We start from the raw sequence: 17,331 nt of genomic DNA, 5'->3' as shown, positions 1-17,331 counted from the left end.
CAAGGAACACAATGAAAAAAGTGGATATAAATTAAAAATAAAGACTAAACTAATGATAACAAGTAGAACAACCAGTAGTAGATCCGGCAATGAAGATACTAAAGTGATAGATAGATTCTGCCTTTTAGGATCAACCATCAACACTACAGAAACAAACAGTCAAGAAATACACCACAGACTAGCACATCTCAGTATGGCCATGGAAAACAGATACCATGATGCATTTATCGTGCAACCAATGTTATTTTCCATCACATTCTATGGAAGTGAAAGTTTGACCTTCAAGAAGCTGGATAGAAAGAATATTGATGCTTCTGGAATTTGTTGTTAATGAAAATGTCTGAGAATACCCTCAATAGCCTAGAAAATGAATCAATGGATCATTGAACAGATAAACTCAGAACTCTCACTCAAAGGTCATGACAAGGCTAAATTATCATACTTTGAACACATTATGCAAAGTCCTGGTTTTCTCTAATGCTGGCAAAAGTGGATCAACTCAATTACAGAGTTGATTGTGCACCATTGGAAAACTTGGAAGACACTGAGAAAATCTACCTATGTGGTCTCTAAGAGTTGACACCAACCTGATAGCACATTGGCACATAAGCAATCAATTGAGTCAGAATCAATCACTTTCAACTTATGATAAAGTGAAGGAATTCTTAAGCTATGTTAACAAAACATGAGTTAGAAATAGAAATAGAATAACAGAGTTGGAATGGACCTTGGAGGTCTTCTAGCCTAACCCCCTGCCCAGGCAGGAAATCCTACACCACTTCAGACAAATGGTTATCCAACATCTTCTTAAAAATTTCCAGTGTTGGAGCATTCACAACTTCTGCAGGCAAGTTGTTCCACTTATTAATTGTTCTAACTGTCAAGAAATTTCTCCTTAGTTCTAAGTTGCTTCTCTCCTTGATTAGTTTCCACCCATTGCTTCTTGTTTTACCCTCAGGTGCTTTGAAGAATAGTTTGACTCCCTCTTCTTTGTGGCAATTAAATAAACTGTGGCAATAAAGTGGTATTAACACTTCACGTGATCTTGATTCTATCCCTCTGTTTATGCAGCCCAGAACTGTGTTGGCTTTTTTTGGCAGCTGCTGCACACTGCTGGCTCATATCTAAATGGTTGTCCACTAGGACTCCAAGATCCCTCTCACAGTTAGTACTACTACAGTACCTGTGCATTTTGTTTTTCTTCCCTAAATGTAGAGCCTTACTTTTTTCACTGTTGAATTTCATTTTGTTAGATAGTGCCCAATGTTCAAGTCTGTCAAGATCCTTCTGTATCTTGAGCCTATCTTCTGGAGTGTTGGCTATTCCTGCCACCTTGGTGTTACCTGCAAATTTGATGAGTTCCCCATCTATTCCCTCATCCAAGTCATTGATGAAGATGTTGAAGAGCACTGGGCCTAAAACAGAGCCCTGGGGTACTCCACTGCATACTTCCTTCCATGTAGATGCAGTTCCATTGAGGACTACACGTTTGAATGCGGTTAGTCAGACAGTTATGAATCCATCTGGTGGTGATGCTGTCTAACCCACATTTTTCTACTTTATCTAGTAGTAGGTTATGGTCTACTTTATCAAATGCTTTACTGAAGTTAAGCACCTATACCAGTTAAGCACCTATACCAGTGATGGCTAACCTTTTTGCCATCACGTGCCAGGAGGGGGGTCCGGGGCATGTGTGTCACGCATGGGGGTGCCCACACCCATAATTTTATGAGCCCCGCCCTGCGCATGCATGCATGACCACCCCCGCTCCCCCCACTCCTGGCACATGATGGCCCGGTAGGCTCCTTTTTCTCTCTCACCTGACTCCAGAGCCTTTCTAGGAGTCTGGGAAAGGTAAAAACAGCCTTTCCCACCCTACTGGAGGCCAGAAATGGTTCGTTTGCCAACTTCTGGTGGGACCAGAAGGCCCGTTTTTTTGCTATCCCCAGCCTCCAGAGCCTCTCTAGGAGTCTGGGAGGGCAAAAATGGCCTCCCCCCACTGGAGGCCCTCCGGAGGCCGAAAAGGGTCATTTGCCAACTTCTGGTCAACTGGTGCCACAGGTTTGCCATCACGGACCATACTTTGAAGGAATTCTATACAAGTGATAGTAAGTCAGCAGACAGTTTAATGATCCTTAAAGTATAAAAAAATCCCTGTCTGCCAGTAGTTCATGCTATATATGCGAACAAGAGTTGATATAGATAGTGCTTATTTCTATAATGCACATCTATGAATACTACAGGGAAAAAAAATGCAAAGATAGGATAAGAAAAAGTGAAACTTAAACAAATTAAATGTATCATCAGCGAGCTGATCAGTGAAACCTGCTGATTGTTGTTGCTGGTATTATTACTGCTATTATTTAAAAGCATTGTCATTATTTCAAAAATAAATTCATTTCCCAAATTTTAAGTTATAAAAGTGAAATTTATATATTTTTTCTAATGCCTTCTTCATCATGACTGTACATACAGTTTCCAGCTTTGACCAAAATTAGTATGCCTTTAATAGTATACAGTGCAATATACACTGAAAAATAGATATATAGCCAGGAAAACAAAATGGGACTCCTTTCACTTCAGTCTGGCAGAATTAAAGTGACTGGGTTATAAAACTGTGATTAATTACAAAGCAGTACATCAATAACTTTTGATCTGTTTTCCAATACATGTTTCCTCCCCCACTCCTGCTACCTTCCTCAAGAAGAGGGAGATTAAAGTGTTTATCAGATTTATAAAGACTTACTATATCAGATGCAAGACTACTCATCAAAAGTATTTAATTTAAAACATTTGTCAGTATCAGCACATCTGCTCAATTAGAAATGCTACGACTGACATTTTACTATTCCATTTAATTTGGTAAAAGAGCGTTTATATATCTAAATTATGGAGCCTTGAGGTACGTTAAAAGAAGAATATTGGCTGTAGTGTTACAATTATGCGTTGATTGTATCTTGGAAAAAAATAGGAGTATTATTGCAAGGAAAACAATAATATGTACTAATTTTATCACAACCAGACAGATTGCACTGATTTTCTTTAAAAATTTTACATCAGTTGAAGTGCTTATTTTTGTAGGGTGGATTCTCTTAAATTAATAAAGTTAAGGGCTAAAATCATCAAATAACCAGCAATATTGTTCAGCAGAGTATAATAGACCACAAATTGGAACTACGGTTCTTTGCTTGATTACAGACTCACGACTTCTATCATTATTACAAAGCCATAATAACCCATTTTTAGTGCTGATTTAATAGTTATTAAAAAAAAAAGGACAGCACTTTTGCCTCCTTGAACACCATAATCTTAAACCAGTTCAACTGTGTACAAAATTGCAGGCTTTATTTCTTACAGGCAATTATTTTGGGAGCGTACACAAGCAACATTCTCTTTCTAAACATAATAGCAGCATTTCTGTTGCAGTATCAGTAGCTTGATAAATGAATCAATGTAATGGAGCACGGAAGGAATGGGGAAACCACACAGCAGGAAGAGGAAGTAAAACAAAATATGTTCACTCGGTTTTCCTTATTGCAGCTGTTCTCTCTAGTTCCATAAAAATCAATGAATTGGTGAAACTGATTAAACCACATGCAGTTCTTGGTTAGTTTCTCTCATAAAAGGAAGCTTTATATGTTTGTCTATAAAATGCTACCTAAGCATATATGTGCCTAGAGACTACAGACACATGATAAGAGTTGGGTTGTTGAAACTAAGCAGAGCTTGCCCTGTAAGATAACTGCTGAATGGGAGAGTATTGGGGTTCTGCAGAAATACCATTATTTGCCCCGTGGGATTAAAATGGGTAATAAAATGCAAAAGCAATTGAAAAATGTATATGCTAGTTTCAAAAAAAAGAACAAAAATACGGAACAAAAAATTCGCAGGATGAAAAGAGAACACATACAGAAAGGAGGTTTCAACAATTGCATAGGCAACACCAAACATTCTTTAGAAAATAAAGAAATAAACTAACATAAAATTGTATTGATAAAGGGAGAACAAAGTTATTAACATTTGGGTGGCTTTACATTCTGGAATAGTGTGGTGCAGTTAATTGCAGTTAATAATATTTTCTAGTCTTGCTCCCAATCAATTACAGAGGATCGTCTTGAATAAGAATTTTGTATTATTTATTTTGCAGTGCTGTTTTGTTCACTTTTCTGCTTACTCTGAGTGGTCTGTGGTTTGCTGGCACAAACGCCTGCACTATTATCAGAACAATGCACATTTTCTGAAGAAAAGAGAGGCAAAAACAAATGGTTTTGAAACAAAAACAATGTATCCAGTTTAAGAGTTTTACAAACCTTGAACCATATGTGTGAACAAGAAATTCACTTTATTATTTTCAGTGAGTGGGGTTTTTTTTTTTTTACCACTATATTTCTGTAGATGAGAAAGGAATTTCTCACCTGGTATGAAACCTGAGGAAGAATAATTAGCATGCATGAAGAAAAGAGTGTAATTGTGAGCATAAGGATTTTCCTCTAAAAAAGAAAATAACAAATTTGGCAATTCTATTTTTGAAGTACTTAATTCATATATGTCTCTGTACATTATATATGTTTTCGCATTATACAGTATATATTTCAGCTCCAATCCAGGAGCCCTCAAGCAGTCGCTTTGGCTAATTCAACTGCCTAACATGCAGGAAGCCCAAGTTCGAATCCGAGTAAGGGTATGGCTAGCTGATGAAAGCTAGAAAGCTTGAAATAGATCTATACTAGTCTTCCTTTATTTCTTTATCAGCAAAACATAAATTTTATATATATATATTTATATATATATAATATATACATATACATATACATATATATATATATATATATATATATATATATATATATATATATATATAGTTTATGTTTTTCTTCTAGCCATGTTTTCCCTACGTAACCAAGGTTTTTTGTAGCTCCAGCTTGGTTACATAGGGAAAACCTGGCTAGAAGAAAAACACACATAAACCCTACGAAGAAGTAAGAAAATTGATATATAGTTTATATATATATATATATATATAAACTTGTGAATGAGATTTCACAGAACCAGGGCTGCATAACATCATAGCTTACGTAGGGAAAACCTGGCTAGAAAGAATATGCAAACATATATATATATATATATATGTAGGTCTTTGGTTATTCGGGTTTTCTCCCGTGTCAAATTGGAAGTGTCTTGGTGACGTTTCGACAAAGTCTCATTCATCATGGTGTTTTCGGCTTCGTGCTTCTAGGAGCAATTGCTCCTAGAAGCACGAAGCCGAAAACACCAGCCTAAAGATGATGAATGAGACTTTGTCGAAACGTTGCCAAGACACTTCCAATTTGATGCGGGAGAAAACCCGAATAACCAAACACCTACATACAAACACCCGCGAAAACCTCAGAAAACAAATATATATATATATATATATATATATATATATATATATATATATATATATATATATATATATGTGTGTGTGTGTATAGTTAATATTTCGGGTTTCTTCCCGTGTAATTGTGGATATATCCCTAAAAGGGTAGAAGCGACGTTTCGGCAGAATCCCATCTGCCATCATCAGGCTTATGCCAGTAGTCATTTTGCACTAACATATTTAAATATATATATTTAAATATATATATTTGTTTTCTGAGGTTTATATATCTGTGTCTCTCTGTGTGTCTGTCTGTCTGTCTCTGTGTTTTCATACATATTTCAGGAAAGTAGCTTTTCAGAAATCTACAGGCAAATTTCATCATTTTTAAAACTTTCTAAGATCTACAAATTCACAGGTATCTTACTGGAACTCAGGCTAAGGAACTATCTGGCGAAGGTAATATCTTACCTTTTACTATCAGGTTCCCAGTGCTGCTGGCTATGCCAAAATGATTTGTTGCTATACACGTATAACTCCCAGCATCTGCTTTGGTAACATTGGCAATTTTTAGAGTTCCATCTTCCAAAATAGTATGTCTGTAAATGGATAAATGCAAGTAATACTTCAACAAATAGAATAAATGATGTATTTTAAAACAATGTAAACAACTAAGGAACAATTGGCATTTTTTATGGAAGTTGATAGGTAAGAATTTTCTGGAGGCTGCAAAGCATTGAGACACTATCAATTAAGAACCTTAAAATAGAAAATTGTTCTCTTAAAATGGAGAAGAATAGCTTACTTATTGTTGCTTAATTTGGATGAGTACTTCTAGATTATTACAGTAAGTTTGTGATGCACATAGAGTGTGGTTGGCTTTAAGGATCACATTTAACAACAGAATCATGAATCAACAGTCCATTCTTTTTAACATGCTATAATCTATAAGCATTTTCTTCCTACACTGTGACTTCCAATTCATAGAGCAATCAATTCAATTGCCCAAAAGTACAAGTGGCATTAATATTTATGATATCATTGGATTAAAGCCCAAAGGACTTCAGCTCCTGATGTGTGAGAGACAAAAGATATCTGCAAATATGATATGATAGACCCATGAACCAAGAGACGTTTGTTAGAATAGAAATGTAAGACTGAACATTGACTTTCTGGGAACCAGCAAACTGAGACGGACTGAAATAAATTGCTTCACATGAGAGTATTGGATCTACTGCAGACAAGAAAATAATAGAAGAAGTTGAGTAACTATTATTATTAACAAAAGAGTGTCAAAGTCAGTGATTGGATACACCCCCAAAATGATAGAATGAACTCAATTCAAGTCCAAGTCAAGCCAAACAAGATCATGACAATCCATTCAATGCTCTGAACTACAGATGCACAAGAAATGAAATTTGAACGCTTCTATGATGACTTGCAGCATTTTATTGATACAACATCAAAAACAGATGCCATGTTAAATACAGGCAATTAAAGTTTGAAGTGAAACAGCAAGTGGAATAATGGAAAAAACTGACTTATAAAAAGAATCTGGAGATGGACTAATAGTGGTCTGCCAAGATCATTCAGAGTTTATGGTAAATGCCTTCTTTCCAAAAGCTAAGATTATTTTATAGTTGGACGCTGTGAATGGACAACACCAAAATCAAATTAGCTGTATATTTTGCAAACAAAGATGGGAGATTGATTAAATCAATAAGACCTCTGCTGATTGTAGCTCAGATCACAAAGGTTTTCTACCAAAATTAATTAAGACCTATTCTACAAAACACCTGAAGGCAGGATAAGAAGTAATGGATGGAAACTTATCAAGGAGATATCTGACCTATAACTAAGGAGAAATATTCTGACAATGAGAAAAATTAATCAGTGGAATGGCTTGCCTCCAGACGTTGTGGGTGCTGCTGCATCACTGGAGGTTTTTAAGAAGAGATTGGATAGCCACTTGTCCAGAATGATAAAGGGTCACCTTCTTGAGCAAGGGTTGAACTAAAAGACTTCCAAGGATCTTTCCAACTCTGTTATACTGTTACTGCTGAATTAAGTTTTATTACAGAAAAAAAAAGGATAAGTACAAAAAAATGGAAAGAGGAACACATAACTAAGGCAGAATATCAGCAGATAACCCAAATCTGCAAATATGAAGTCAGGAAAGTAAAGGCTCAGAATGAACAAAGACTTGCAACAAAAGTCAAAGATAATAAAAAAATTCTTTTAACATATAAATAACAAGAAAAAAGTCAAGGAAACAGTGGGTCCACTAAAGAGAAAAGATGGCAAGGAAGTAACCGGCAGTAGAGAGCTGCTGGTTCAGATGGGCTTGCTGCTTACGTACCTGGCTCCCTGCCGCGTGACAACGGCCCTGCCCGAGCTACTCGACGTGATAGCCACGGTGGCAGTTGATACACCCAGGCTTATGGTCATGGGTGATTTCAACCTGCCGTCCGTTGGTGAAACGTCGGAGATGGCTCGGGAGTTCATGGCTTCCATGACGGCCATGGACCTGATCCAGTTAGTTCATGGCCCCACTCACAGGGGGGGACACACGCTGGACCTGATTTTTGTCTCTGGCCAGTGGTTGAGTGGTTTTATTATAGGGGATATAGACATGAAACCCTTGTCATGGTCAGATCACTCACTCCTTCGTCTGGACCTTCGAACCGCTACACCCCGCCGCAGGGAGGCGGAGCCAATTAGATGGATCTGCCCCAGATGGATCCTGATAGGTTCCAGATGGAGCTTGGGCCAATTCCTGAAGATCTGGCACACGACTCGGCTGAGGACCTGGTAGCTGCCTGGGATCGGGCAGCTGGTGGGGCCTTGGATCGAGTCGTGCCTTTGCGGCCTCTGACCCGGTGTCGATCCCTCGCGGCTCCTTGGTTCACCGAGGAGCTGAGGGAGATGAAACGCCGGAAAAGACGCCTAGAGAGCGGTTGGAGGGCCAGTCTCGCTGAATCTGATCGAACACTGGTAAGGTCGCATATTAAGACCTACCTAGTGGCGATAAAGACAGCAAAGTTTAATTACTTTTCCGCCTCTATTGCGTCATCAGGGAATCGTCCGGCCGCCCTGTTCAGGGTAACCCGCTCCCTGCTCCATCCGGGAGCGCGGGACGATCCCTTGGAAGGCAGGGCTTAGGATTTCGGACAATACCTGTATGACAAAATCGCTCAGATCCAGGGGGATTTGGACTCTGACTGGGTAGATCAGGGCAGGGTGACGAGGAATAGTCTTGAGAATGTTACCTGGGAGGAGTTTGATGCTGTGACTCCCGATGATGTAGACAGGATTTTGGGGAGACTTAGTGCGGCCACATGTTTACTGGACCCGTGTCCCTCCTGGTTGGTACTGGCCTCCCGGGAGGTTACACGAGGCTGGCTCCAGGGTGTTATCAACGCTTCGCTGAGTGAGGGTCACTTCCCCACCACCTTGAAAGAGGCAGTGGTGAGGCCTCTCCTCAAGAAGCCATCCCTGGATCCGGCAATATTGGCCAACTACCGTCCTGTCTCCAACCTTCGCTTCCTGGCGAAGGTTGTTGAGAGTGTGGTCGCGCGACAGTTTCCGCAATTCCTGGAGGAAACATCCTATCTAGATCCGTTCCAGTCGGGTTTCAGGCCCGGGCACAGCACGGAAACTGCATTGGTCGTGTTGGTTGATGATCTCTGGAGGGCTCGGGACAGGGGTTGCTCCTCTGTTCTGGTCCTGTTAGACCTCTCAGCGGTTTTTGATACCATCGACCATGGTATCATGCTGCACCGGCTGGAAGAGTTGGGGATGGGGGGGCACCGTGTTACAGTGGTTCTCCTCCTTTCTCTCCGACCGGTCGCAGTTTGTGTTGGCAGGGGGGCAGAGGTCGACCTCAAGGCCTCTTATATGTGGAGTGCCTCAGGGGTCGGTCCTCTCGCCCCTCCTGTTCAACATTTATGTGAAGCCGCTGGGCGAGATCATCCGTGGCTTTGGGGTGAGATACCACTAGTACGCTGATGACACCCAGCTGTACATCTCCACCCCAGGCCACCCCAACGATGCCCTTGAAATGATGTCCCAGTGCCTGGAGGCTGTGCGGATCTGGATGGGGAGGAACAGGCTCAAGCTCAACCCTTCCAAGACTGAGTGGCTGTGGCTCCCGGCATCCCGATAGAGTCAGTTGACTCCATCACTGACTATTGGGGGAGAGTTGTTGGCCCCTACAGAGAGGGCTCACAATCTGGGAGTCCTCCTGGATACGCAGCTGTCCTTGGAGGAACATCTGACGGCTGTAACCAGGGGGACCTTTTGTCAGGTTCGCCTGATTCACCAGTTGCGGCCCTTTCTTGATCGGGATTCCCTGTGCACAGTCACTCATGCCCTCGTCACCTCTCGCCTTGACTACTGCAACGCTCTCTACATGGGGCTCCCCTTGAAGAGCACCCGGAGGCTCCAGCTGGTCCAGAAGGCAGCAGCGTGGGTAGTGACGGGAGCAGCATGGCGCTCCCATGTAACACCACTCCTGCGTGAGCTGCACTGGCTCCCGGTGGTCTTCCGGGTGCACTTCAAGGTGTTGGTTATCACCTTTAAAGCGCTCCATGGCATAGGGCCTAGCTATCTTTGAGACCGCCTGCTGCCACCGACGACCTCCCATCGACCTGCCCCCACAGAGAGGGCCTCCTCGGGGTGCCATCAGCCAAACAGTACAGGCTGGTGACCCCCAGGGGGAGGGCCTTCTCTGTGGGGGCACCTACCCTCTGGAATCAATTGCCCCCAGAGATAAGGAGAATCCAAGACCTCAGTGCCTTCCGCCGTGCCCTTAAAACCTTCCTTTTCCAGCAAGCCGGGCTGGCCTAATTTTTTAAGTGTTTTTAATTGTTTTGTTTATCGTTGTTAATTAATGGGGCCAAATTTATATATATTTTTAATTGTATTTTAATATTTGTACTTGATGTTTTTACTTGGCTGTTCACCGCCCTGAGTCCTCAGGGAGAAGGGCAGTATACAAATTCAAAATAAAATAAAATAAATAAATAAAAAACTCATTCTTTGCATCAGTCTTCATGCAAAAAGAAACTGTAGCCCAACTTATCAAAAACATAAAAAGACAGACTAGAAATAAAAATTAAAATAAGCAAGAGAATGGTAAGAGAACGCCTGTCTGATCTTGATGAATATAAATCATGAATATAAAGAAGAGCAACTAAAATGATTAAGGGCTTGGAGACAAAAACATATGAAGAACGGTTGCAGGAATTAGATATGGCCAGTCTGGGAAAAAAAAAAAAGGACTAGGAGTGACATGATAACAGTATTCCAATATTTGAGGGGCAGCCACAAAGAAGAGTGGGTCAACTTATTTTCCAAAACACCAGAAAGCAAGACAAGAAACAATGGATAGAAACTAATCAAGGAGAGAAGCAACCTGGAATTAAGAAGAAGCTTTCTAACAGTGAGGACAATTAACCAGTGGAACAGCTTGCTTTCAGAAGTTGTAGATACTTCATCACTGGAGGTTTTTAAGAAAAGACTGGACTTCCACCTATCTGAAATGGTATAGAGACTCCTGCTTGAGCAGGGAGTTGGACTAGAACAGGGCTCTCCAACCTTGGCAACTTTAAGCCTGGTGGACTTCAACTCCCAGAATTCTCCAGCCAGCCAGCTTTTATTTATTTATTTATTTATTTATTTATTTATTTATTTATTTATTTATTTATTTATTTATTTATTTATATGCTGCCCTTCTTCAGAGACTCAGGGCGGCTTACAAGGTGTTAAGCAATAGCCTTCATACTTTTGTATATTTTATACAAAGTCAGCTTATTGCCCCCACAAACTGGGTCCTCATTTTACCTACCTTAGAAAGGATGGAAGGCTGAGTCAACCTTGAGCCTGGTGAGAATTAAACTCACAGTAATTGCAGGCAGCTGGAAGCTAAATACTACCTTTTAACAGTAGCATTAGTCTACTGCGCCACTCAGGCTCCAAAGCTTTGCTTTGCTGGCAGGGGAATTCTGGGAGTTGAAGTCCGCCAGGCTTAAAGTTGCCAAGGTTGGAGACCCCTGGACTAGAAGACCTCCAATGTCCCTTCCAGCTTTATTCTGATTGAAATCATTTTTCAGCTGCTATCACTTACTATTTCAAAAGTACTACAAAGAAGCAGTGTTCTACCAACATTAAAAGGCTATTCATCAAAATGTGTTACATTATATTGAGTTGGGGAACCTAGTCTTAACTAAGAGACAATCATTTAGTTAACTTCTATTTCTAGATAAAAATATACATAATATTGTTAAGTTCTTAGCTTCAAGTTCTGAATTCTATTTTTCACCCAAACATTTATTTCCTTGGAACGAAGTCTAATATACACCACCAAATCATATCACTGAATGAATCTACTGTATTTTAATAAGTAAATAATATAAAAGAACCCCCATTCAAACTGATAGCAGACTAAAACCATTAACAAAATTTGCAGATTTGAAATAGAAAATGTATTAACAACTGCCTAATGTATTATATTTGTTAATATAATCTATAAATGTATATTAATAGCATTGATATTGCTATCATTGAGAAAACTATTTAAAATATTCATATAATAAATATTGATAAAAACAATACAACATCTGATATGATGGGAAGTCCATGGCATATCTTCTAAAGTCCTTATTAATGCTAGCTACATGATTTTTATATGAATGTATTATTCAGGATATTGGTTTTCTGGTGAAAATTCATTTGCTTATTTAGTAATTTTAAAATATCTTGGACAACAGGCCATTTATAGTTTATTTTAATACCAAATGAACTATTTGTAATAGACTTTGTAGAAAAAACTACCCAGTTAATTTCCTAAGCAGTTAATTTTGCTTAGGAAATTAGTAGTTAATTAAGGAGTGTGCACACAAACATAAGCACACATTCCCAAAGGTATTCACCTAATGTTATTCAGTATCTTCTTACTTTTCAGGAGCACAAGGCTATCATTTTGTCAGAAATGTCTGGTAGTGATTTCTTCAAGTTACAAAATATTCACCACACGCTTTCATTGCTTTTACACAATTTCAAAACAGATACATTTTATAGCTTTAATAATTATCCATTCCTTCCTGGGACTTGCTGTGAGGATGTTACTATATCCATTAATTCTACCTTCTAATCTCTTTCCAAAAACAGTTCAAATTACTAGCCTTAACTTTTATCCCATAAATTGTTTGGGATCTCTTCACCTCAAAAAAAATTGATTCTGTAATACATAGGTGTTCATATCTAATATGTACCCATATTACCTTCAGAGTTCTTTTCCAAATGTCTTTCATAAATCAGGACTATTTAATAGGAAAAAGAAAGGGCCAATGTAGGGTGACTGCAAAAGAGCAATAGAAAGAAGATGCCTCTATTATGAATTTGGGGAAAATGGACTACGTTAGGAGTCAACCAACCAGTTGTTCTAATTCAGGCCTGTCAAACTGGCGGGCATGCGGGCTGGATGTGTTACACGCAGGCCACGCCCACCCTGGCTCCGCAAAGGCAAAAAAGTCATGATACATCACGAGACATAATTTAGTTTGACACTGTGCTCTAACTATTTCCTTGAGGAGATATTGACTTGAAAGGGCAGGAGGAAAAAGATGGGATATCAGTCTTGGTGGGTGTGTGTGTGTGTATATATATATATATATATATATATATATATAGATAGATAGATAGATAGATAGATAGCACATACATGATTTCATGTTTGTTTCTTGCATTATGCAAAGCTTCTGCTCAAGAAAGACTAGCTCAAGAAAGCAATTCCACTCTAAAGCTATAACAATATTTTACTGAATTAGGCTATAATAACAGAATCTTGAAAGTTTCTTGCATTTTGCTTCTGTCTCTCTTATATTTCAGGAAGGAACTAGCCTAAGCTTATTCCCAATACTGTTTCTTTTTCAGGACTTAAGGAATGCTTTTGCCCATGTTGATTCTCTAACGTCTTCTGAATATTCCCTTGAAGGCCATATCCACTACTCTACAGTGTGTAATAATACTTCCTTCTTGTCTGCAATAAAGCAACATATTTTGCACTGTTGGCTGTTAACTAATCAATGAATATGGGGTTGAATTTTGAGCAGGGATTTATTGCTATGCCTGGATAAAGCCTGACAGAGATGACAGGAATGTTCTTTGAAGTGCTATGAGTTATTATAGCAGGCCAAAATGGACCATAGTGTAAACAAGATGAACTCAACTCAATGGAACCTAATGATTTTTTGTTATACGATTTACTTATGCCACATTTACATTGGGTTTAATAAAATTTGTTCAGATTTTTAGTTGAATAATTTTTAATTATTTTAAACTTTATCATTAATTGGTTTAAATATTATTAAGTTCACTTTCCATTCCTTAGGTACATATCAACTTGAAACGGCATTATACGTGGTGTTAAATGTTTGAATCATAAAGTGAATTATTAGTAAATTATGTGCTGAGCTGGATAACTGTTCAATATCAAAAACAGGAATAGGTTCCAGTTTAATGAAAAATGAATTTGGTTTTCTTGAAGGAATACATTTTAAAAATCAATGTGGAAAATTCTGGTATTTTACATGAAATAAATAAATATTCAATAAACATATAGTATAGACATAAAGGTCTAAGGGGATCTTTTAAGAAGATTAGAATTCATAGGGTTCTAAATATAACAATTTTCTTCAGCAGTATGAAGAAACTATGTTTACATATTTTTATAACCAAAATGTACATCTTTAGCAATAGATAATACTGAGAGACTTATGATAGCAATTGAGCCAAAAATTTATCTTGCTGAGTGAGACATTTGTTAAATGACGTTTGCCCCATTTTACAAACTTTCTTACCACAGTCATTAAGTGAATCATTGCAGTTAAGTTAGTAACATGGTTGTTAAGTGAATCTGGCTTCCCGTTTGACTTTGCTTGTCAGGAGGTCACAAAAGGTGATCACATGATCTCGAGACACTGCCACCATCATGAGTCAGTTGCCAACTGTATGAATTTTGATCATGTGACCATGGGGATCAGTAGTGGGATGCTGCTGGTTTAACAACTGGTTTGGTGAGCACATGTTTTGTGTGCACACGCGCGCTTAGTGCTTGTATGCCTAAAATGCTTGCACGCAGTACTGAAAATGGAGCATTTAGAAGCTCAGCTGCTTACCTTCCAAGTAAGCAACAGTAAGTAGAACAGTGGGGGGGGGGGGAGAAAATCAGCTGTGCCGCGCGATTGAGATGAGCTACAAAGCAGGAAATAAAGGACAGGATAGAGCGGGGGTGGGGCCAACTGATTGTCAGTGCTATCAGTTCGCCCGAACAAGTCCGAACCGGCTGAATACCACCTCTGATGGGGATGCTACAACAGTTGTAAACGTGAAAAATGGTCCTAAGTCACTTTTCCAGTGATGTAATATTGAAAAAAATCACTAAATGTAAGTCGAGGACTATCTGTATGAAAATAGTTCATGGTCTTTCTCTTCTGAGCTGAACATGGAATATACCTTTGCTGACTCCAACGTCAAAATGCTTCAAAATCTTTTTTTATGAGGCATTAATCTTTTATAGAGCAGTGGGCTCTCTTTAATATCTATGAATTCTGACAACCCTGGATAAAAAAAATAGAGATATAAATCTGCTGATACAATTTAGAAGCTAGGTTAACATAAATGAGTTACATCTGCTTTTTAGTTATGTTTTTTATCAGCCATAAAAAAGAAAGTGATAATTGAGCACTGGAAAAAATGAAACTGATAATGAAGTATTCTGCATTTCTATAGAGATAGGTCATCTTATCTATTATGTATTACATTACCTGTAAAATACAGTAGCAGTTGATCTTTGTGGCAGACAAGATATTTCAAAGCCACAGTGACTTGGAATGCATCTGGGTTTAGGAGATAAATCAATGCTCTTTTTATTAAAAGTAAAAGCATTTTTAACTTCAAAGACTTCAAAATGTGATGGGTGCTTCCATGTTACAGAACTGTGTAGCTAACTCAGACCTTTAGAAAATTACATAAATGTAATAGAATTTTGCTTTTTAAAGTTGTGTCAATCAGAAAGTAGGACTTAAAGTTAATCCTATAGACATATTTACAAACGTGATTTCATGAAGCAATTCTGAATATGTTTTACTGAATCACCCTACCTATGAAATTTCCATGGATCTGTTAAAGCTATTGTCACTCGATGCTTTTCAGCTTTAGATGACTTTGATCTATTGATTTGTCCCTGACTTATGATTCATTTAAAGATTCACTCTTACCTATAAAATGTACCAATAGAAGAAAAAAAAAAAAACCTCAACACCTTTCACTAAGTTTTAAAAAATGACCAGCTAGTATCCCTTGCTATACAGGAATAAGTAGCCTCAGTTTATGTTTTAGTGACATTCTGACTGGATTAAAGCAATATTCTGAGTACTTTATGCTCTAGTAATGTCTTTGAAAAATTGCCATAATACACAAGACTACAGCACCAGATTTGTTTTGTACCATGCCAATCAATTTTTAAAAGGTTGTGGAATATTGTGGCAAGTCTAAAGAACAAACTGATTTGTGGCCTTCGCTGACAACCTGTCTGTTACCAATCCCCTTTAGATACTGCAAAAAGTCCTCATGATTGGGTTATGTGGCCATGCCTTGGGCTACCATTGAACCAATAACTTATTTATTCTCCTTTCACGTAGGGTTTGGTATTTGGGGTTTTTAGGATATTTATTATTGTTCTTTTTATATTTGAATTGGCTGTTTCTATATTCTTCTATATTATTTATTGTTGTGTGCTTGGGTGAGCTGGGCAGCTATATAAATTTGATAGATAAATAAATAAAACATACAGTAAGCAGGTGAAAGAGGTATGCTCCCTAAGGCTAATTCTTAGCCTTATATGCAGATGCTATTTATCAGGTTCCTACAATACAGTTTATTAAAGCCAGGTGTGAAACAAAAAGGTTTTCCTTTTCCATTGTCATAACTGTACTTCACAGTAAGCAGTGTTTCAGTAACAAAAACAGTTTGTTAATGTCAAGTTTGCTCATCCTTCATTTATCTTCATAAAAAATTTCTTACTCAAATGTCATTATAAACAGCTTTTTTAGTGTAAAGTATACTTATGAATATTGTTATTACTGTGGTAAAGGTTACACCATGATGCAATGAGGACATGAATTAAATTATAAGTACATAATACAGACTGTTGTTTAAGCATATGTGAGAAATACACATCATGCCTAACCAGAAGGATTATTTTTCCACAATTCAATTTTGTTGGGTCATCTCTGGTTCTAGTACTCTCTAGGCATACATGGTAGTGGCTGAAGTTTCTTTGCTTGGTAGCAAAACATTTTTATCCAAGAAATTAAAAGAACATTATCTGTGTTTCAAAAATTTTTAAATGAAATTTCAATGAATTGATCTCATTGATAATGCTGATAAAAAGAGAATTCTATTAATAGAAAACTCAGTTTTGAGGGAGAGACACAAATAAATTATAACTAATACTTATAAACAGCATGATTATAGCTGTTTTCTATTAATATCAAATGTTCATCTTTTAAAAATATACATAAAATGCCCATCTTTAATGGATTGTTTTTTCTAATCACCTTCAAGATAATGACCAGTTATTTTTCTCTTCGCAGAAGCTTTTTCAGGGACTAACAAACAGTCTGGAGATGGCTGTGAAATCAGCCAGGTAATATGCACTAATGACTAATTCATCTGCATGAGCTGAGGAGAGGTTTTCCTCATGAGACTAATCTGAATAAATGCAAGTAGTTTTAAATGACAAATATTTAAAGGAAGAGGAGGCTTTTATATGGGTAATCCTCAATGTACGACCACAACTGAGCCCCAAATTTCTGTTGATAGTTTCGCCCCATTTTATGACCTTTCTTGCCCAGTGGTTAAATCAATCACTTCAGTTCTTAAATGAATCTGACTTATGGTATATCAAC

At 38.1% G+C, this 17,331-nt stretch overlaps 1 protein-coding gene across 2 annotated transcripts in view; it reads right to left on the bottom strand.

Annotated features, from left to right (window-relative positions):
* Nucleotides 1-17,331, bottom strand: part of LOC139312246 (contactin-4-like) — a 248,694-nt gene that overhangs the window by 65,655 nt on the left and 165,708 nt on the right. For both annotated transcript variants that reach the window (XM_070936863.1, XM_070936862.1), the window contains one exon: nt 5,831-5,958. In XM_070936863.1, the coding sequence (XP_070792964.1) occupies nt 5,831-5,958 (128 nt within the window). The remainder of the gene's footprint in view (nt 1-5,830; nt 5,959-17,331) is intronic.

This window comes from Pituophis catenifer, unplaced genomic scaffold (genome assembly GCF_029215685.1).
Source record: "Pituophis catenifer annectens isolate HBS135680 unplaced genomic scaffold, rPitCat1.0.hap2 SCAF_2, whole genome shotgun sequence".
In the NCBI taxonomy this organism is placed as follows: domain Eukaryota; kingdom Metazoa; phylum Chordata; class Lepidosauria; order Squamata; family Colubridae; genus Pituophis; species Pituophis catenifer.
The sequence above is the reverse complement of the archived record's forward strand: the minus strand, read 5'-3'. Positions and strand labels throughout refer to the sequence as shown.